We start from the raw sequence: 21,366 nt of genomic DNA on the forward strand, positions 1-21,366 counted from the left end.
GACCAGAGCATTTAGAGTGTTTATTATTGTTTCTGGCTTTATTAGTTACATTTACCTTGTAACTACTTTCCCTGCGTATTGATAGCAAGGGTTTGTTCCGTTGCGTCTGTGTCCTGTGGGGTCGTCGGACGTTGGGGGTGGAAGGCCTGTTGACGATGCTCACGCGCTGACAGGCCGTCTGCATCCGAGTCACTGCTCCGTCCGCCAGGCATCTCTGGTGTGTGTGTGTGTGTGTGTGGGTGTGAGCTTCCCCCCGGGGCCCCTGCCGTCCTGCCCTGGGACGGGGGACTCTGGACCAGCAGAACCACAGCGCCCGCCCCGCAGGGAGGACGTGGCCACGGGTCCCGGCGGCACCGAGGCCTTGACGCTGAGGGTGAGGGCCAGAAGGTGCTCGTGGGCTCCTTATGCTCCCCACCTCTTGACTTCACGTGTCTGCTGGGTTGGTAGGAAGTCGTCAGCCCCTCCCCCACCTCTGCAGTGACGAATTCGTTGTACTAGTTGAATTCGCGTGTTTTGTGATCAGTGCCTCAACGTTTCCTTTTAAAAGCACTCAGATTGATTCTCAGCAGCCGGGATCACTCCGACGTGGTCTGCTCCTCCAATCCGTACGAGGACACCCCTCCCCTGCCCATGGCCCCCCGGCCCCTGCGCCTCTGTCCCGGCTCCTGGGACTGGGGGGGCATGCAGGAAGGACACGCACGCAGGCGTCTGCCCCGGCTGTGTGTGAGGGAGGGGCTCACGGGAGTGAGCGCGGAGGAGACTCCAGGGTCCTGCTTCTCTCTGAACAAGCTGGTACCTTGCTCGCCTGGGGCCCTTGCCACATTGCTCCCAGGTGTGTGACACACTTTTCTTTCATTACTTCTGTTGGGAATGAAAAAATGCCACTTTTTTAAATTAACTGTTCGCATTAGAAGATACGGAATTTGCATCGTGTGGAAGAGTAATTGCCTTCTCTTCAGCTCACTAGTTGCAGAGAACATTGAAGTGGCAGCTGTACCTGACGGACACCTTGCAGATGTGCTGCTGAGAGCAATGCCGTGCAGCTTCCGGGCTTTAAAACGTCACCAGCGGCCTGGTGGCAGAACAGCCCGGCTGCCCCGCGGCCCAGAGCCTGGGCACTCACGTCTGCTTCGTTGCAGGAGGCAGCGGTCTCAGCCCTGGCGGCCCTCTGCAGCGCCTACCTCACCCCGGAGCCCGGGGCGGCGGACCCCCCTGCACAGGGTGAGTGGGTCCCCCAGGGCTCCGGGCTAGGGGGCTGGGTCCCCGTTCCTGGACGCTGCTGTTTCAGTGCAGAAGCACCTCTTCCTCACGTGACGGTGTTGCTCAGCAAACTTCCCCGTCGTGTGCTCTGGCTGGCGCTCCCTCCTGTCTCTGGAACCCTCCTCCTGGCCCTCTGCCATGTGGCCCAGCCCTGCCGGCTCCGGGTTTTCTGCTTCTGCTTCCGGCCTGTCCTCATGCCGAGCTTTCTCCTTCGGGTCTGTCCCTCTCAGTGGTCACGTCACTGACTTTTGTGTTTCGTGGCAAAACGTGTCTTAGAATTTCTGCTCAACCCCTGGCAGTGTTCATCAGGCGAGTGTCCCTCCTGTGTTAACGTGTCTTGCCCGTTTCCTTGTTGTCACTCTGTCCATGTGCTGCCCCTGCCCATCAGCTGGGTCTTTCAGAACCACGTCTCGGCAGGAGTGACGGGACAGCCACTGGGGCTGCGTGTGGCGCCTCGTCCAGGGGCGTCGGATGTGCAGAAGCAGCTTCTCAGGCGCTGCTGCCCAGAGCAGAGCTGCCGTACCGTGTACCAGCACATGCCCTAAAAGCTTGTAAAGTTATTACAAGTGTAGAAAAACCACGTGCGCAGTTCTCTGAATCTATTATCTGTGAATTTTTTCAAAAATAAGAAAGTGTGGGGGGAGGGGATAGCTTGGTGAGGAGCATGTGCTCAACAGGCACGAGGTCCTGGGTTCCATCCCCAGCACCTCTTCTAAAAATAAATAAACCTAACTACTGCCTCCCCCCCCCAAAAGCCAAAAGAAATAAAAAAAAGTAGTGTCCTGTAGCTTGATCTCCTGACAGACTCTCCAAATTGCGGTGTTCGTGTCCCCTCCCCGGAGGCAGCTTCACACACACACTGCGGGTCCTGCGTCCAGAAAGCTCCAAAGGGGGACCTTGAGTTTCCGTGTTCAGGACACTTGCCTCGTAGTTACAGTGCTGTGTGGCACTGATGTGTGAGGGATTACGAGTAAGATGGCATTTAGCGTGGGGAGGGGTGCGTGGGTCGGGTTGTGCCCTTTCACACAAGGGGCTTGAGCTTCTGCCGATCAGCCTGACCCGGGGCCCCCAGGGACCCTGTGACGTTGCTCGATATTTAGTCTGTTTTAAAGGCTGGGACAGTGAGGCTATGTTTTTGCTGGTAAGAGGGACCACAAGGCGTCACGCCGACTATAAAAGGAAGTGATCCTCTGAAACTAACGTGTTCCGCTGAAACTCGGGTGAACTGGGAGGTATGGGAGCCGCTCGGGCCCAGTCCCCCACCCGTCCTAACGTGAGGACGTGAGTAAGTCCCGCTGTGTTGGGGGCAGGTGGCACGTGCTGGGGTGTGGCAGGAGAGACAGGGCCGGTGTGCGGCTCCCACTCACCTGAGCGGCTCCCCAGAATCTTTAATCCCGCCCTGAACTTTGACCCTCCGTTCCCCTCACAACCTGTCCTGGTGACGCGGCTGTCTGTGTGGGAGGCGTCTGTGTTCACGCTGCTCCCACGGGCGGCCTGCGCCCCCGCCGGGCCCGCTGGGCGCTGTGCCCGGGGCCCCCGCTCGCTCTCCGTCCGGAGGAGGTGTCCTCATCTCCAAGCATGGCCTCGTTGACACGATCATTTGTGTTTAGTGAACAGAAGATGAAAATGACTGTTGATCACTATTAAAACCCCCTTGGATTTATTTTCCTAGGAGTGAAATCTCGCATCAAAGCGCTCTCCTTTAATCTGTTCTGAAAATTCCCCTGCATCGGGGCCTGAGTGGTCCCCTGCTCACCCTGAATGCTCGCATCTCTGGAGCGTGCGGAACAGCGTGTCTGGACAGTAGATACCAGCAGTCACCCTGTTGTCACCTGTTTTCAGGGGAGCTGGTGGAGCAGTACCTGGCCGAGCTTCAGAGCCCAGAGGAGATGACCCGCTGTGGCTTCGCCCTGGCTTTGGGTGCCCTGCCCGCCCCCCTCCTGTGGGGCCAGCTTCGCCAGGTGAGGCTGAGCTGGGCGCCAGTGGGTCTGTGGTCGGGAGGGCTGCTGGAAACCAGCGTGGCCACGGGAATGGGGCTGCTGTGCTGTGGACCGCCCCCCCCAAAGCCTCGAGCTTCTCCCCACCTGCCTGTTCCCCTCGGGCCCCCCTTGACACATGGGTGTCTCGAGCCCTGCTCTCCTTGGCCAGGGTCCTTCCAGGGGGCGCTGAGCTCCTGGCAGGGTGGGTGCAGCGTCAGACCCTGGAGACCCCGCCGGCCTTGGTCCACCAAACTCTCAGGCTTTCGCACCCCTTTCCCTCGACCAAAGCACCAGGCGCTGTCTTGCCGGCCTGCATCCCAGCCGTCCTGCTGCCGGGCGCTCACGTGCCCGTGCCCTTCCTCTTGCCCAGACTCACTCCGGTGAGACGGAGGACAGACCCTCTGGCTTACTCTGGGGCACATCCATTTGAAACATCTGGGTGTTAGAGTCGGACTGTCCCTCCGAGAAGTGACTGAAGGTGCAGGAGCCAGGTGCTCCGTCTGCCCCGCACCGCAGTTCCCAGCCTGGGACAGAAGGGAGCAGTGCTGAGTGCAGGGTCTTCCCCGGGGCGAGGGGCGTCTGCAGGCTGCTGGGTGCGGCCGGGCGGGGGAGACGCTGGGGGCCAGCCCCGGGCGGTGCGTTCCTGAGGGGCCGCCCCGCCCCTGGGCCATGGCCAGACCCCCTGCACGAAAAGTCCGTTCACCTCCAGGCCAGCGGTTCTGCTGAGGACGTAATCACTTTCCAGGTTCTAGCGGGCTTAGGGGCCGTCACCCACATTTCTCCCGAGGACGTGGGCTTTGCCGAGTCCAGGCGGGACGCCCTGAAGGCGATCGCGAGGTGAGTCCTGCCGCTCCTGTCCCCCCTCCCCCGTCGCTGTTCTTGAGCCAACGCTGAAGGGATGCCACGGTCAGCATGTGCCACAGGCCCAGTCTCAGTGCTGAGCCTGCTTCAAGGTGAACATCGCTTTTCTGTTTTCTGGTTTCTTATCTTTTCCGAGGACTGTCTAAGATCCCTTGTCTTGACGTGAGTGTAATGGATACTAAGCCCGTGGCGCAGCGGCTCCTGCACTTCGGGAACACTGGGCTGCCCAAGGACTGGGGCGGGGTTTCCAGGCGGGGCCATGGCGGGCGTGGGGGCTCTGGTGCTTAGTCGCAGTCCCGCAAGGAACCCCCTCTGCAGGGACGGGAGAGAGGGAGGGACCAGCCACGGCCGGCTCCCTGCGCGCCTCTGAAACCACAGACACCGAGAAACGTGATTTCGGAGGAGCGCGGCCCTGAGCGCTGCGTGCGTGCGGAGGGAGCGCTGGGTTCTGAGTCCTGCCGAGGTCATCAGGCCAAGAAGCCGTGAAGTACCATCAGCAGACTGAACGAGGTCCCGCACGTTGTTAATCTCAGGGTTTGCCAGACTGTCGGCGTGAGGGCAGAGGGGAGCCCCGACGAGGCTCTGTGCAGAGAGAACATCTCCCAGGTTTACGGCGTGATGCTGGGCTGCCTGAGCGATTACACCACCGACAGCCGTGGGGACGTGGGTGCCTGGTAAGGCTGCGGGGTTGGGGTCGTCTCGCCTCCCCCGGGCTATAGATGGGATGTTCCGTGCCCTCCGCCCGGGCGGGCCCTTTGCTCCCCAGGTGGCGGAGGGTTTGCGGGTCGGGGTCTCTGGTGCGTGTTGCACTCTTTACTGGGAACTTTGTAAAATACGTTGTCTTGTCCTCCTCGTCTGAGCCCCAGTTGTTTGCTCTGTGTTCACTTAATAAAGTTCATGCAGACACAGCCCCCACTGCAGCTGTTTAGAGCGAGAAGGGTCTGAAACCGTTCCGGACAGAGAGAGTGCTCGGGGGGCGAGTCTTGCTGTGGGCACTTCCCTGGGGGTCCCGCTGGACTCAGCAGTCTTGGCTCCTGCTTGGTCGGAAAGAAGACCAGGTGCTCAGACTTCAGAGTCTCAGGAGAGACCCTCCCCGGGCCAGCCTCCCTGGAGCAGCTGAGCTGGGGGCCGCCCACCCTGGCCTGCACTCTCTCCTCCCCGAGACCGCAGAACTTTCCTCTTCCCTGGAAGTGGGAGCAGGTTGCCACTTTGGAGGAGCTGAGGGTTTTCTTCATTCTCAGCATGCTCGTTCGCTGGCGTCCCTTCCACAGGGCCCTCTGCACCCCCACCACGCATGTCCTGAAGGGCTGACCGTGGCGCGGCGCAGGAAGCCGTGTCACCACGTCGTCTGGAGAGTTCATTTTTTATGACAATGATGGAAGAGAAGTTAACTTTAACTTCGTCGTGTGTTTTCACCAGCAGCGTCTCTGGCGGGGTCCTCCCCGCTCTGTCTGCCAGCCTTTCCCACCTCTTCACCCTCACTCACTGCTGCTTCCCCTTCTCCTGCTCGTCCTGGGATGGTGTTTGGGGCACGGCCCCTGGTGACCTTGCCCGTGTCTGCAGAGCGCACCCAGGCCTTCCAGGCGGTGCGAGCACAGGGCTCTCCGGGCCACAGCTCCTCCCCAGTCCCCGCATCCCCGGGGTCCCCAGCACAGCACCCACACCTGCATGCGGGGCTTCCCCTGCTGGGCCTCCTCCGGGCCCAGCCTCTGGGATCCGAGGGGCACAGGCTGTCTCTCATGTCTTTTGCTCACTCCTTGGCGGAAGGGTGGGTGCCCCAGGCATGTGGGCAGGACCTGCTGTCCTGGTGACGTGGGGCAGTGGCCGTGTTCCGCCTGGGTTGAGGGTCCTTTGTCCCTGTCTTCACTGGAGCTGGGGCAGCAGACACCCAGCATCTGTCCCTTGAGAAGCCCAACAGCGTTTAACGCTTCTGCTGCTGGAAAGAACTTTGCAGAGCGGGCATGTGTTGCATTAAAGGTCCTTGGGAAGACGAGTGCTCTTCCCGTGTGTGTGCTTGTGACAGTTTGCCGGGACCTGGCTGCCTTTGTCGGGCTGAACGGGTGTCTTTGTTCCACGTTACTCCAGGGCAGCATTTCTTGAGGAAAAGCTGCCGGTCACCTTAGCTGAGTGAGCCTCGTGCACGTTTTCCGGCAAAGGGCGTTTTCTCTTCCTGCGTTGAAGGCGTCTGAACCTGACCCCGCGGTGCTGCCGAGGGTCACAGGGTCACAGGGCAGTGGGGCAGGAAGCTGTGTCCTCATCCCCCCCTTGTCCGCAGGGTCCGCGAGGCCGCCATGACCAGCCTGAGGGACCTGACTCTTTTGCTGGCACAGGAGCAGCCGGAGCTGATCGAGGCCCGGATGTGAGTCCCTGCTGGGGGGCAGCCTCTGTCCAGGCCCTCCTTCCTCACCCCACAGCCGTTGCTCCCGGCGCCTCCCTGGGGGTTCAGGCCTGTTGGAGGACAGTCCTGGTGCCTGAGCACCTGCTCCCGGTGGGGACCGACGCCCTTCCTTCCCCAGCCCCGCCCTCACACAACACGCGGCCCAGCGCCCTGTCAGTCTTCACTGCCTCCACTCCAGACCCTGCTCAGGCTTCTGGGGTGTCAGGTCAGCTGCGTTGGGGTCTCGTTCGCACCCCCCACCCCGCACTTGCCCTCTGCCCTGGAGCCGACGCCCTGCGCTCTGGGTTTGCAGCTGTGAGCAGGTCATGTGCTGCGTGGCCCAGCAGGCGAGCGAGAAGATCGACCGGTTCCGCGCACATGCGGCCCGCGTGTTCCTGGCGCTGCTCCACTCCGATGGCCCCGCCGTCCCCCACGTGCCCCACCGCCAGGAGCTGGAGAGGCTCTTCCCCAGGTAATGGCGCCACGTTCCCTGGGGGCCACCGTGTTCCCAGGGAGGGGCCCCTGCAGCTTGTGGCTCCCATCTTGCAGGAGTGCCGTGGCCTCGGTGAACTGGAGCGCGCCGTCGCAGGCCTTCCCCCGCGTGACCCAGCTCCTGGGGCTGCCCGCCTACCGCTACCACGTGCTGCTGGGGCTGGTTGTGTCCGTGGGCGGCCTGACGGAGTCCACGGTGAGGGGCGCTACTCAGAGCCTCCTTCCTCCCTTCGGGGCCTCTCGGGGGGTCTGATCCCCGGGGTGGGGCAGGGTGGGGCGAGAGAACCGGGGACACGCAAGTGTGACAGGCCGGGCCCCCCACCTCTTGGTTCACTGTCCCGCCTCAGCACCCGCTCCCGACCTCCTTGTCCAGGCTCCCTTTCCCGCTTGAGCATCACCCCCCCGTCTGCCCTGGGGTGGGTCCCCCCCACCCCAGGCCCCAGCCGTGTTTCCGTCGTTTTAGGAAATTCTCTGCCCACACCCCGTTCTCTCTGCCTCCCGTTTCTTTACAAATTACTAGTTTCTGCAGTTGTTCTTTTTTTAATAAACATTTTATTTGGGGGGGGGTAATTAGGTTTATTTTTTATGTATGTATTTGTTTTTAACGGAGGTACTGAGGATTGAACCAGGGCCTCGTGCGTGCTGAGCAAACCACTCTACCACTGAGCTAGACCTCCCCCTGCAGTTTCTGCCGTTTTGCAGTTTTATGACGTGCTCATCTTCTGTTGTTGAATTTCTGATGTTTCAGTCAGTTGTATCTTTTATTATCAAATGTTCCATTTGTTTTGAAATGTGTTTCTGAAGCTTTTTCATTGCAGGCTTACCTCTGATTGCATTTTTTTTGGTAATTAACACACAGTGTCCTCCTCCGGCGTCTTTTTTCCCATCGGGGACTCGCCCATTGGGTGTTGGCTGTGCCTGGTGTGCGGCATTGACCCGAGGGTGGTCGTCCAGCAGTGGTCACCCAGTGCCAGGCACCTAAGGGGCCCTGCTGGCAGATCTGGTGACGCGGTGGGAGCCAGGCTTGGCTGCTGCCTCGGGAGCAGCGTTGGTCTCTGGCGCTGCCCCACGGCCGTGCTCACGCCTGGTCCGGCCCAGCGTCTCAAGGTCCCCGCACGCCACAGCTCGGGCTTCATAGCTTCGTATGGAGGTGCCGAGCCTGTTCCTGCAGCCAGCTCTGGCGTAGGCGGTGGCAGGAGCCCTCACGGAACGCTCCCCTGCGCTGCAGGTCAGGTACGCGACGCAGGGCCTCTTCGAGTACATGAAGGGGATCCAGAAGGACCGGCCGGCCCTGGAGGACTTCAGCGGGACCCTCCTGCAGATCTTCCAGGACAGCCTTCTCAATGACAGGTGAGCGGTGCTGCTCTCTCATCCCCGGGGCTGTACTGCTCCTAGGACTTTGAGGGGGAGGTGGGCTGGGCACAGCCAGACAAGGGTGTGTCCGAAGCGCATGGGTCTCTGGGTCCGGCCCATCACCTCCCCGGGCCCTTCCCAGCCTGCACTTTGGGTCCTGGAGTTAGGACTCCTGGAGATGCTGGAAGTGGGGGGCGGGGACTGAGAGCCAGGAGGGTGCGTGCGGCCTGGCCCATGATGCTCCCTGGTCATGCGTGCTGACACGTCATTGGCACCGGCCACCAAGAAGAGGAGATCTCAGCCTGCCAGGATTGGAACATCAGAGAGAAATATGACCTGTTCTCTGATCCTTTTTACTGTGGCATTTTGTTAATTGCTTTTCCAAGGTGGAGTGTAGACCCAGAAGCCCTGACCTCAGAATTGGGGGCTTCCTGCAGCCTCTGAGAGGGCTGTTCTTGGACTCAGTTCTCAGCTGTCCGGGGGCAGCTGGGCTCCGGGTCCCAGCGTTGTGGCTGCAGGTCCCCTCACACAGGCCCTCATCAGCCCACCTACGGACGGCCCTTAGCAAACGGGCCCTCGCTCTTCCTGTGGACTGCTCTCTGGAGGGTAGATGGTGCCTGACGAGGGCACGTGTGCGGCTTGACAAGTCGTGATGCGTGTCAGCCAGCACGAAACACAGTCAAGGTGCTGAACTCATCCACCCCTAGCCCCAGGGCAGCCGCTGGTCTGCTTCCTGCCACTGCAGCTTCGTTGGCTTTTTCTAGAATGTTACTTATGTGGACTCATGCAGCGTGGGCCCTTTTAGGGCCTGGCTTCCTGGATCCAGCGAATTTAGGTTGCAGTCACCCTTTTTAGTGCTGAGCTGTGTTCTACTGTTGGTTACACCACAGCCTGGTCCTCTGTGGACGGGCCCCCGGGCGGCTTCCCAGGTGAGGCGGTCACAGACGAGGCGGCAGTGAACACGCACTCACAGGCCTCGGTGCGCGCCAGTCTTTCCCCTCCTCTCGGGTCAATGCTGAGGAGTCACGCGGCAGGAGGAGGTGTAATTTTTGAAAAGCCACCAAACCATCTTCAGGGTGGTCGTACGGTTTCGCAGTCCCGCCAACGGCGTCAGAGACTTGGAGGACCCACAGCCTCACTGGCACCTGGCGTGGTCGGTCCTTCCAGTTTCCGCCGTTCCTGTGGGGGTGTGGTGTCTGGCAGGTGGGCCCCTCCCGACGTCTTCTCAGACGCTGGCCGACTTGGTCTCCTCTGTTGAGGTATTTTGTCTGGTTTTACTCCGTGCTCCTCTTCGTCTCTGTTGCTGTCCCCCTCACGTGCGGGGCGCGCTCTCCGAGACTGGGATTCGCAGATAGCTCCTTCCCGTCTGAGGCGTGTGTTTCACAGTCTGTCTCACAGAACAGGATTTTCCATGGCGATGTGTTCCCATGTATCCACCTGCGCTTTTATGGGTTGTGTTTTTTGAGTCAAACCTAAGAAAGCTCTGCCAAACTTACGATTAGGAAGATTGTTACACTTTCTTTTAGAAGTTTTGTACTTTAAGTGTTGCATTCACACCTCAGGTCCTTTCTGGGTTAGTTTCTGTACGTGATGCGAGCTGCCGTCCGTGTCCTGGCTGCGTGTGCTCGTCCACTTGCTCCATGTGTGGAAGAAACTGACCTTCCTGCCTTTGCACCGTTGTCAGCAGTGGGGACCTGCAGCCTGGTCTGGGCTCTTGGCTGTCCCTTGACGCTTCGCTTGTCTTCACACCAGGGCCACACTGTTGCGATCACTTGAGCATTGCCACGGTTTTTAAAATTCAGCAGTGTTAGCCCTTCAGCTTCATTCTTCTTTCCTAAGTTGTTTGGGCATTTCTTGATCCTTTGTATAAACTTTAGAACTGGCCTGTCATTTTCTACACACATTTGGTTGGGGTTGTGTTGACAACGGTCCAGGGAAGGTCCTGAGTTCCCCACGTGCCCCGTCCTCTCCCCTCAGAGTGTCTGTGCCGCTTATGAAGACGCTGGACCAGATGCTGGCCAATGGGTGCTTCGATATCTTCACCACAGAGGAGAAGTAAGTGCTTATTTTTTCCTGTATTCAGTGCGGCTTTACCAGTTAAGTCTCGTCACTCACCTTTTAGAGAAAAACTGATCAGATCCAGAGAGGAGAATTCTAGGAGGTAACTTTCTAGCGCGTTCAGGACCAGCTTTTATATACACCGTAAGTGCCACCAAGAAGCATCCGTGGCTCCCACCCGTGGGCGAGGGGAGGGGAGGACAGGGGCTCGAGCTGTGGCACCTGCTGTCGGGGTAGGAAGTAGATGTGAGCAGGTGGGCATCCCACCTGACAGGCCTGCAGTCAGGGCAGTTGTGGGCCCTGAACTGGATGGTGAGTGGGCTGCAGGACGGGGATGGCAGAGGGCTGTGATGGTCAGGGTGCCGGGGTCTGGTGCTTATGTGGGAGGAGGTGACCCCAGGTGGGGAGCCGGGACCCATCTGAGCGGCGCCGGCTGGGGAGGCCAGTGGGGTAAGGGTGCGGGGAGCCGTCCCCGAGGCACAGGCGCGTGGCAGACACTGCATCGGCCTCCCTGTCCCTGTGCTCTGTCCCCTGGGCCTGGCCTCCCTGCGGGCGGGGGCGAGGCCCACTTTAGCCTAAGAGCACAGGGCAGTGTCCTGGGGACCTTTCTTCTGGCGGGAGCTGCTGTCACGGGCCGATCCTGAACTGGCCACCACGCGGCCGCCTGCCGCTCGCCCGGGGAGGGCTCTCCTGTGCCCCCGGCCCGTCCGAGGGAGCCTGGGCCACTCCGCCCTCGCAGCTGTGCAGGGCTGACCTGGGCCGGCGCTCTGCGGGGCAGGAGCGCGTCCACGTCCGGGCCCCAGCACAGCCCCACGTTCCTCACAGAGCAGTCGGGGCGGCCGGGGTTCTGCGCTCAGCCCCGCCCCGTCCCCACGGTCCGGCTGCCCCGCCCGTGGACCCGAGCCGGGCGCTGGTTGTGCGCGTCGGGCTGGTTCCTGACGCCAGCGAGGCCCCCAGAGTCGGCCTGCGGAGGGGCTGTGAGGACGCGGAGGCGCACTGGGCGGGGGGGGGGGGGCGGGGATTTGTCCGCGCGAGACAGCGGCCGTCTGTCCGTCTGTTCCTGAGCCCTGGTACTGCAGCCAGTTGACGTCACCCGGCGTCGACGTCGCCCGACGCCGTCCCAGGACGTGGCTCCTGGCCCGCGGGGGCGCCGCCGTCCTCACCACGGGCCCCTGCTCCCCTCGCAGCCACCCATTCGGCGCGCAGCTGCTGGCGCTCTGCAGGGAGGAGCTCCGGAAGTCCAAGGACGTGCAGAAGCTGCGGGCCGGCATCGCTGTGTGAGTTGTGAGCCACCCTGAGCCGTGGCGTCGCCAGGCCCGTCGCGGTGACGGGCAGGGCGGCTTGCGGTCCCCGCGGCCCCGGGCCCAGCCTCCCTGGGGGGGTGGGGTTACGGCGGGCGGGGCAGGCGCCCGTGATGGGGGTCGTGCCCGCAGGTTCTGTGCGATGGTGCAGTTCCCCGGCGACGTGAGGAGGAGGGTCCTCCTGCAGCTGCTGCTCCTGCTCTGCCACCCGTTCCCTGTGGTGAGTGTCGGCAGCTCCGTGGCGCACACGTCCCTGCCGGGGGCTGATGCGGGCAGAACGGGACCCCAGACCCCAGAAGTGGGAGTGCGGGGGCGGAGGCGAGGGTGGGCCTGGAGGGCCCTGCTGAGTGTGGTCTCTGGGGGCGAAGGGCTCGCAGGGCAGGACCCGGGGCTGGGCGCGCCCCCAGTGAGCCCGGGCCTCAGGGAAATGCTCCAGTGGGGGGGGCCTGTGCCCCCGAGGGAGCCCCGGCCACAGGTGTGGGGCCACAGATGCACCCCTGCCCTGCCGTGGGGTTTCGGGTTCAGTGGCTCCACCTACAGCTGGGGCAACACCTTCCCCCGCAACCCTCACCCCACCCCAGGGGCAGGTTTTTGACAGAAGAAACAGTCTTCTAATAACACAAACGTGACGTTTTCCTAAAATGTTTGAGTAGTTTGAACTCTCACCTAACAAAACTGTTCTCAAAGTGGGGTCACTGGATGCTCCACTCACTACCAGAGACACAGGTTCTCAGGCCCTGATCTGCTGGCCAGCTGCTCTGGGGGTGGCCAGGGGAGTCTGGGAGCATGTGTGCCAGGAGGTACGTCACCATCGGGCACAACCAGAAAACGTGCCAGGTGACTTCCTGATGAGAAGATTTTTAATGAAGCATTTAAGTGAGAGCGACACGGCCTGACCTGTGAAAGTCGTCCAGCTTCCTCCTCCTCTTCTCAGACGTGCCTTTTGGGGCTCCTGGGGGCGGGCCTGTCCCCACATCCCCACGTCCCTGGCAGGGTCCCACAGCTCTGCTCTGTGCCGTGGGCCTTTCCCTCCATCCAACGCACTCTGTCCCGCCAGATCCGGAAGGCCACGGCCAGCCAGGTGTACGAGATGCTGCTGACCTACGATGTCGTGGGTGCCGACATCCTGGACGAGGTCATGGCTGTGCTCAGCGATACGGCCTGGTGAGTGCAGGGCACATCCCTTGACCCGGGAGTGGCTGCTGCAGCGAGCAGAGCGCCCAGAACCTTCCGTGGTCGCTCGGCAAAAATCTTCCAGAGGAAAGAAGGAAGATGGGCAGCCCCACTCGGAGGAGGAGGCGCTTCCTGGGGAAAAGTTGGGAAAAGTTGAAGTGAAATTATTTCTTCTCAAATAACAACATGAGCTGGGTTCTCCTCGGTGTAGGTTCCAGGGTGGGGTGTCCTCTTCTCCAATGTCTACCTTGGGGTTTTTGGACACCTGACAGGAAGCTTAGTTTGAAGTTTGTGGCAGCTTTAACCATGTGGGCTGTTCTTATGGCTGACGCTCCTCCGGCCCTTTCTTCCCCAGGGACGCAGAGCTCCCAGTCGTGAGAGGCCAGCGGAACCACCTATGTGACCTCCTGGGTGTGCCCAGACCTCAGCTGGTCCCCAAGGTAACCACATGCCCCTCAGGCCATGTTGGAGAACACTGGGCCCGTTTCTCTGTGAGACCTCCAGACGCAGCACTGGCTAGCTCCTATCCCAAGCTCCAGGGTTTAGAATGTTCTGGGCCACGCTGCCTGCCTTGCTTTCCCCATCATGGCCCATGTGGTGCTTTCAGGACCCCAGGGATGCAGGACAGGCAGGGCCGGGAGCGGGAGCCATACCCCAAGGAGCCAGTCCCCGTGCCCACTGCCAGCTCCTCCCAATGGGCTGAGCCCTGGGAGCCCCCTGCGCATACACGCCCTCTCCTGCTGGACACGGTTATGTGGGTTGCGTGTCAGCATCCACAATGGGCCCCCAGCTGAGCGGCCGCCCAGCCTCTCCTGCCCTCAGCACAGCACAGCATCTTCCCTACCGTCGGTCGGAGAAGAGGCCCTTCTGTGTTTCTGCCGTTGCCACCTCCTGGGCACCTGTCCCGGCGGGAACTTTGTCAGCCCCTGGTTTTCCCAGGGCCTGCTGGCGTCCACCCGCGGGGTCGCCGTTCTCTGGGGTGCGTGTGGCATATGCGTCGTGGCTGTGGTTTCCTGCGATCGGGGGCCCCGGGCTGCTCTTCCAGGTTCTGTGTCATCAGGAGCTGCTTTGCATGCTCTCGGCAGGGGGTCTGGGCTCTGCGGTTTCTCTTCAGTCCTGGGCTGGGGAGGGGGCACGTCCTCTTCCTTTCCCCCTGGACTTGGGGTTGGACCTGGCTCTGGAGAGGCTGGTCCTGAGCTTTTTGCTGGGGAGGAACAGCAGTGAGCGGCGGCCGTACCACGTGGCCCAGGGCTCCTCGTGCCTGTGAAAGCTCTGTGGGCAGTGGGGACACACGCGTTCCCCCTGCGGGCGGAGGCCTCCCAGCGGGCCCCGCTGGCAGAGCAGGCCCGAGTGGCTGGTGTGCCCCCCGTCCCCTCGGTGGTGGTTCTGGGCTGGGGCTCGCCTGCATCCCTGGTGACGGGAGGCTGAGCACTCGGCCATTCAGATGTGCTCTTCCGTCCGTGTTGCCGGCAGGCCGCCTGCCTGCCTGTCCTCCGTTTTCGGGGCTCCCTGCTCTTGACGGGCGTGCTTCCAATACCGCGTGTCTCAGGGGCTGCGACGTCGTTACCTCTTCCGATGACATCGACAGCCTCTGTTTTCCCCTGAAGGCTTCGCTGTTTCACCTTCTGCATTTGGACTCACGCTCTCCCTGGACTTGGTGCTTGCGTGTGGTGTGGAGGAGAGGCCAGCGGACACGTGCAGCCAACCCAGCTCCCCGCTGGCCACAGCGTGTCGGCCCCTCGTCCCGAGTCCACACGTCAGAGCTCTCTTCTTGGATCCTCTGTCCTCTGGGTCTCTGTCCATCTGTGAGCCGGCAACGCCCTGTCTTACAGATGCAGATTTGGTCTTGAATCCTGGAGACGCAGGGGTGGGCCTGGGGTCTCAAGGGGGTCGTGATGCCCAGTGTCTCAGTGAATCCAGTCAGCAGCTGGGCTGAGGTCTCTCAGAGCCTGTGGGTTGGTTTGGCGAGAACTGACGTCTCTGATCTGAGTCCTGACCGTGAGTGACCTGGCGCTTGTGCCCCGCTTTGGGGCCCTGGGCGTCCCAGTGTCGGGTAGTCCTGCACGTCGGGGTGACTGTCCCACAGTCCTGGAGAAGTCTCCCCTTCCCACTCTTGCTTCCCTTTGCACTGCAGTTCAGGCAGTTTCCGTCGCCTTATCTTCGTGTTTGCTGGTTGTTTCCTTGGCCACGTCTGGTCTTAGGACGAGCCCGTCAGAGGCACCCGCGTCTGCTACGGTGTTAGTGGTTTCTAGCCCTCCCGCTGGCCCTTCCGGAGTGTCCATCTCTGCCCACCTTGCCCGTCTGTCCCTGCTCGGTGTCCCCTTTGTCCCCGAGAGCCCCTGGCGTGTTGATCACAGTTGCTTCAAGTCCCTCGTTTGGTGACTCCAGCATCTCTGCCATTTCTGAGCCTGGTCCTGACACTGGCATTTGTCTGCTTGTTTTGCTTTCTGTCTTACTTACTTGGTATGCTTTTGTTGAAGGCAGACGTGTTGCCTGGGGGAGAGGAACGAGGTGACGGGCCCGAGGGAGGTCCAGAGCCTCCTCCTCGTCCCTGGTCGTGGGCGCCTCCTCCTCCGGGTGTCGCATCTGCGACTTAGAGCTGGAGCCCCCAGTTACGACGCTGCAGCCCGTGGGCGAGGCGTCAGGTGGGGAAGGGGGAGCATTTGCGGTTTCCTGGTTCGGCCTCAGCCTTGGGGGGCCTGGGCCTGGCCCTCCACTTCCGCCAGAGCCCTGTTCCCTTTGGTGGCAGTGGGCAGAGTGCCACCCTGGCTGGGGCGGGGCCCTGGGGGCCGTTCCCCAGGAGGGAAACCACAGGGCAGTGTGGGTCCCCCTCAGACAGGCCCCCAGGTTTCGCACGCTCAGCGGCCAGCAGCGTCAGCACCACCGTTCGCTGTGCCTTCTGGCTCTGGATCAGCTCGGGGGAAGCCAGCCCCGGCCTCGGCTCTCTGTGACCTCCCTTCTCCCGCCGCAGAGCGGCGGCCTCAGTTCTCAGAGCCGAGAGCAGTGCCTGGTGTCAGTTTGTGTATGTCCCCTGCTGTGCTGCGCAGGCCCCTGGCCCGGCCACGCTCTCCTGTCCCCTCATCCTGTCAGTCACTGAGGAAGTCGTGTTGTAGATTTCTCAACTTCCGGTTTCAGTTTTCTCGACTTTGGCGGTGCGTTTAAAGCTGTGTCACAGGCGCCTGTACGCTTCAGTCTGTGCTGGTGGGCTGACCACCGGTGGAAATATCCCCGCGTGTCTGTAACGATGCTTCCCGTCTTAGTCTCCTTTGATGTGCACGGAGCCACGCCGCAGCTTCCGGTTGGCGTTCATGTGTAAAACACACCTTTGTTCGTCACTTCACGTTCTTACACTTACACGGGAGGTAGTTACGCTTGCTGCCCTTTTTAAGTCCAGTTCAACGGTTATTAGTAATTGGAGCGTTTTGTCTACTTATATTTAGTGTGTGGTTTTGGATTTATTGGGTTTGTCTGCCATCTTTCTGTTCCTGTTTTTTTTTCCCTCTTGTCCTTGTTTGGATGAAAGATGTCTCTCCCCTCACATCCCCTTCTAGTAACTGGCTGCTCCGGTCCTGTTCTGTCGGGTTCCGGGGCAGCACTCCTCCCAGACAGATGCCGCCCGGGGCGAGGGGCCCCGGCTGGGGTCTGGCTGGGACCCCTCGCCGTCCCAGGGCGCGTCGGGTCGCTCTTGATCAGACACTCGGCCCGCCTCCCGCTCGGTCGCCTTTTTCTCCTTTGTTCTGGATTCTCCACTGTGTTCACGCCCTGTCGGTTCTGGTCACTGAGTGACTTCTGAGGTGACGTCTTTTTCCCACCTCTCTCCTTACCTCCCCTCCTAGGGAGGTCCTGGTGTCTGTCTTGCCGGCCCTCCTCTGGGTCCTGCAGGACCCCTCCGGACCCGGGGCAGGCGCTGCTCTGCAGCCCCCAGATGGCACTGCAGGGGCAGAGATGGCAGGCTGAGTGAAACATGACACCAGCTTCCCACGGAAACGTGCTTTTTACATTTTTATTAGGAAAATGTCGCACAAACAGGTGAAGCTGGGACAGTACAGCCAACCTCCCTGCCACTCGCTGCCCAAGCTTGTGTTTGAGGAAACGAGACAGATGCAGTTTCCTGCCAGAACCGGGATCCGGGCAGGCCGGGGAGACAGCACAGCCCAGCCTGACCCTGTCCTGTGTCCCCCCACAGCCCAGTGCCCGCTGAGGCCACCCCGGAAGCTGAGCCCTCGTGCCTGGTGGGGAGGAGGAACCGGTGTGTGGTCAGCATGGAAGACCTGGACGGACCCCGACTGGTGCGTGTGGGGGACGCAGAGCTTGGCACCCGGAGGCGACCTTTCCTCATGCGTCCTGTGCACCAGTGACCTGGGCTGTTGGTGCTTTTGAATTAATCTCAGACGCGAGTCTTATAAAATCATGTGCTGAGCAGTCTGCGTCTGTTTGTGTCTGACCCCAAAACTGGCGGGGAGGACAAAGTAGGGGCGCCGGGGGTGGGGTCGTGCCCTCCCCTGTGCTGGGATGTCTCTGCAGACGCATCCGTGTCTGCACGGCCCCCCCGGGCACGGTCGTAGCTGCCGACACGCTCAGAGACACAGGTGGCTCAGTGTCAGGTGCAACGAGGGCCAGAGGCCGCTGCTCAGGGTGGGCGCGGGTGGGGCGCTACCCCCCCGGCCCCGCTTCCAGTGCAGCTCCGTTCCATCAGAAGAGACCGACACTGCCTTCTCAGCGTCCTGCCGGGACCAGCTCCAACCACACGGGGGGCTTGAGACGGCCACTCGGAACCCCAGCCGGAACTCCGTGGGGCAAGTGGCTTCTCACGTCTGCCAGGAGGGGCACCCAGACCCGTGGTGGAGCCTCCAGGACGTGGGTGTCCGGTGATGTGGGAAGAACCGCGTGGGTTGTTCTTGATAAAGCTGCACCTTTTCCTCGTTTGTCCGGCGCAGGTCACACACGGGTAAAGACAGGCTGCTCTTCTCCTGGCGGCCTGTGCTCACGCCGGCCGTCCCCGCGCTGCCGTTCCACAAGCTCAGGTCTGGACGGGCAGGTGCAGGACATCCGGGGCGAAGTCTGGGGCCACGAGCCCAGGACAGCGCTGCTGCGCCTGAGTGAGTCCCCTCGTGGGGGCAGGCGTGGGAGGCCGGGACACGTCCTGCTGCCGCCTTGGTCGGGAGTTGGGGTTTCCTGCCGGGGTTAAGCTGCTGGGCTTCCCAGGGACGTTTACCTTCACGCTTAGCCCCCAGAAGAGAAAGCTTGGGTTACACTCGTGTGAGGCTCTCACCTCTGAGGCTGAGCTTTTTCATTTCATTCAAGCCTTAAAACATGCCTCCTCCTCGAGAATGAGGGAGCTTTCCATTTCTGATGAAAGACTAGACAGAGACCCCGCAGCTGGTGGACGTCACAGGGAAGGTTCTGTGAGGCCACGCTGGTGGGCAGGCGCCCCTCCCACAGGGCCCGCCTGCGTCCGTGCAGCAGACGAGGGCCAGAGACAGCGTCCACCGAGCCTGTCTGGGCCTCGGCTGTGGCAAACCAAGCAAGCAGTTCTTGAGAAGGAATAAGATGAACTGTTTTCAGCATAATTTAAACAAAAAAGGTTCCAGAGAAATGGCCTTTGAGACGTGGAGACCAGCCAGTTCACCACTTGGATGGTACCGTCTGGAGAAGCAGTTCTTTCAGGGCTGCTGACTGCAGCTCAAGGAAAACCTGCTCAGCTGCGGCCTCAGCCAGCCGGAGCCCGCTGGGCACACCTGCTCTCAACAGGCCCCGGGGAACCTCCTGCTTCAAACGGGGCCCACCTGTGTCCAGGTGGCGGGTCCGTGGGGGCAGAGCAGCAGAGCCAGTGTCACGGGAAGCAGCCGCAGAGGGAGTACGGAGCAGGTGGTGTGCTGGGTGGTCATCTTGAGGTGGTGGTCAGGAGACCCGGGTGGGGCTGCAAACGGGGACCAGACAGTGAAGGAAGCACCTGTGGCCAGAGGGAGAGAGGCTGGTGAGGGCCTGGGTCAGGACGTGCGGGGCCCGAGCATCCACGTCTGCAGACCCCTAGAGGCTGACTGGGAGGCCTGGGGGTAAACCTAAGAGGAGACGCCACATAAGGCCCGGCCCTGACAGCCGTGTCCTCCACGGCCGGGCCCGTGAGACCTAGCTCCGCCCAGTGCTGCTGAGGGGAGATGCGGTCAGACAGGCCCCAACCGGTGGTGCTGACAACACGGGCAGAGGCAGCAAACAAAACCCAAAGGAAAAGGACGCAGCCTGAGCCCGCCGCAGAGGAGAGCGTAAGCTCACGTCCCCAGGTCGCACAGGGCCACGAGCAGCACCAGCGGGACCTTAGTGCCCCGAAGACTCTAAAGTTCAGCTTTGAAAAGGGCTAGGAATCATCAAGGAGAGATGAGGGGAAAAAAGGCTCAACGGTGAACTAACAACCCCACAGGCACAGCAGGAGGGAGAAGTGGGGAACGGAGGGGCTGACGAAATGATCTGCAAAGACAACGCAAATACAGAAGCAAAGTCAGGAGACGCCAGAGAACCTGCCCCGCGTGGAACTGGCGCCTCGGGAGACGGTGCCGCATGCGCGGACGGGGGGGCGGACGGAGTGCGTGCGCGTCTGCAGGAGGACACGTGGGCTTGAGGAGAGTGACCGTCACCTCGGACACACTGATGCCCAGGACAGCTGCCCCCCAGGGGAGAGAACAAAGTGGGGTCTTCGGGTAAAACACACCCCTCTTGCACGGCTGCTTTTCCAGCCTCGTCACTGCTGATGTTTGGGGTCAAACAGCTCTTTGCCGTGGGGGCCGTCCCGTGCGTTGTAGAAAGCTCAGCAGCAGAGCCCCTTCCCAGGTGTGACGACAGAGGCCCCCCAGGCCGGTCGTGGGGGCAGGTCCCCCGGGCCGAGAGCCCCTCCCGACTCGAGCGGATGAACCGCAGGGGGCAGGTGCGGGGCCGTGCACAGGGAGCCCAGCCACCGCGTAACGAGAACAGCCGCTGGCGTGTGGGTTTTCAGAAGCAGGGGCGAGAGTAGCACATGGTAAAAACAGACACGCTTTCCAGACCCCAGGCTGCGGGGGCCCCACGTACCTGGGCGTGGCTGCCGTGGGTCCGTCAGCTGAAGTGAAGGAAATCCCGGCCCTCCTGCAGGTGCAGCGACCGCAGGTTGTCTTCAAATGCGCCCCCCGTGAGGTCCTGTGGGAGGAGCCACCGTCTGGCTCTAGCCAGGCCTCCCCCGGCCCCCACCAGAGAGCCTCCCTTGGGGGCCTGGGGTTTGGGGCCCCCTGTGAACTTCTAACCAACTGCTGAGAGGGGCCAGAAGGGACCCTGCCGGCTGCGGCCTCACTGTCCCACTGGCCACGAGGGAGGCAGCCGGCCCACCCCGGGGACGCGGGTATTCAACTCAACCACCAGCTGCTGACGGAGCCCTCCTGCTCCGTACTGTCCCCGTGGCCGAGGGGGCTGTGGCCCTGCCAGGAAGCAGGCTCCACCCGAGGCTTCTCGGGGGCAGGTCCCCAAACCCTGCAGCTGGGCCTGTGCAGGGATGCTGCCCCTCCCTGCTCCAGACCCGGGGCCATGGCAGGGCTTCGGGAAACAGCGCGGGCTCCACTCCTCTTCCAGGGCCTGCTGCCCAGCCCCACCCACCTCCTGCCCAGCAAAGTGGGGGCGCCCGAGGCAGGACGCAGGAGGGGCGCCTGGCCACCAGGCTCGTGCCTGCTGGGCGTGCTCCGTTTGACCCTGGGCCCAGCACGGGGCCTCGCCTGGCCCTGGGCTGTCACTGCTCCTCTGGCTGCTATACCTGGGCGTTGTTGGAAGCACATGAGTGAAAACCATTCCACCCCGAAACACCTGCACCACTTCCTGCCCTGCACCTGCCCTCCACCCTCAGACCCCGCTTCCCCCATTATCTCTGCTGCTGCGTTTTCCAACAAAACACAGCTCGGCTCGGGGCCAGCCCAGCCCAGAGTCTGGCCACAGACCTGGGCTTGTGGAGGGACACTGGGAGGGCAGGCCCGCCCTGACGCAGAAGGGGACTCCAACTTCCCAAGACCATTCAGGTTCGATGCTGCCGCAAGCGGGCATATCCCATCAATGGGAGAATGGAAAGGCTGGGATAAAACCAGTGAAGGGTCAGAGCCCAGCGCAGACACACAACGCCCACGGGTCAGGAGCAGACACGCTCCCGGGACAAGGAACAGACGGGAAGTGTCAGAAAGAGGAAGTGATCCCACCGTCCAGTCAGTGAGGCCTGGGACCCCTTCCTGCCTCTGGGCATGTCCCCCAGCCTGGCCACTTCCTGGGCGTCGTCACAGCCACCCGACGACCCACGAAGAGAACCGGGCAGGCAGGACCCCCACACGCAGCTCCAGTGTGATGCCCACGGCTGGGTCCTGGAACAGACAGGCGGAGAAGGGGCAGCTGGGCTCACAAACAGGACGTGGAGGATCTGGAGCCTCAGGAACCACAACCACGCTCTGCGCTGAGAGGGGCAGAGAAACGGCAGAGCGGCTGGGCAGGGCAGCGTCGGGCAGCAGGTCTC

General features: G+C 61.9%; 2 protein-coding genes across 13 annotated transcripts in view; one reads left to right on the forward strand and one right to left on the reverse strand.

Annotated features, from left to right (window-relative positions):
- The window catches only part of TBCD (tubulin folding cofactor D), a 134,603-nt gene that overhangs the window by 105,942 nt on the left and 7,295 nt on the right, over positions 1 to 21,366 (forward strand). For 4 of the 7 annotated variants that reach the window (XM_074344083.1, XM_074344084.1, XM_074344085.1 and 1 more), the window contains 14 exons: positions 1,140 to 1,221; positions 3,103 to 3,221; positions 3,985 to 4,076; positions 4,634 to 4,774; positions 6,376 to 6,459; positions 6,791 to 6,949; positions 7,027 to 7,165; positions 8,198 to 8,319; positions 10,300 to 10,377; positions 11,568 to 11,657; positions 11,814 to 11,901; positions 12,739 to 12,845; positions 13,210 to 13,294; positions 17,041 to 17,276. In XM_074344083.1, coding sequence (XP_074200184.1) covers positions 1,140 to 1,221; positions 3,103 to 3,221; positions 3,985 to 4,076; positions 4,634 to 4,774; positions 6,376 to 6,459; positions 6,791 to 6,949; positions 7,027 to 7,165; positions 8,198 to 8,319; positions 10,300 to 10,377; positions 11,568 to 11,657; positions 11,814 to 11,901; positions 12,739 to 12,845; positions 13,210 to 13,294; positions 17,041 to 17,055 — 1,401 coding nt within the window. In that variant the 3' untranslated portion in view covers positions 17,056 to 17,276. Of the gene's footprint in view, positions 1 to 1,139; positions 1,222 to 3,102; positions 3,222 to 3,984; positions 4,077 to 4,633; positions 4,775 to 6,375; positions 6,460 to 6,790; positions 6,950 to 7,026; positions 7,166 to 8,197; positions 8,320 to 10,299; positions 10,378 to 11,567; positions 11,658 to 11,813; positions 11,902 to 12,738; positions 12,846 to 13,209; positions 13,295 to 17,040; positions 17,277 to 21,366 lie in introns of those variants that run through there. The other 3 variants (XR_012499708.1, XR_012499709.1, XR_012499710.1) reach the window with 1 other exon arrangement.
- Positions 16,844 to 21,366, reverse strand: part of B3GNTL1 (UDP-GlcNAc:betaGal beta-1,3-N-acetylglucosaminyltransferase like 1) — a 76,585-nt gene continuing 72,062 nt past the window's right edge. For 5 of the 6 annotated variants that reach the window (XR_012499712.1, XR_012499711.1, XR_012499715.1 and 2 more), the window contains 3 exons: positions 21,059 to 21,217; positions 19,917 to 20,021; positions 16,844 to 18,807 (listed from right to left, as the gene is read on the reverse strand). Coding sequence is in view for 1 of the 6 variants with exons in the window: in XM_074344090.1 (XP_074200191.1) it covers positions 19,941 to 20,021 (81 nt within the window). In the remaining 5 variants the exon portion in view is untranslated. The remainder of the gene's footprint in view (positions 18,808 to 19,916; positions 20,022 to 21,058; positions 21,218 to 21,366) is intronic. The other variant, XM_074344090.1, reaches the window with a different exon arrangement.

The sequence above is a fragment of the Camelus bactrianus genome, chromosome 16 (assembly GCF_048773025.1).
Source record: "Camelus bactrianus isolate YW-2024 breed Bactrian camel chromosome 16, ASM4877302v1, whole genome shotgun sequence".
NCBI classification, from domain to species: Eukaryota; Metazoa; Chordata; class Mammalia; order Artiodactyla; family Camelidae; genus Camelus; species Camelus bactrianus.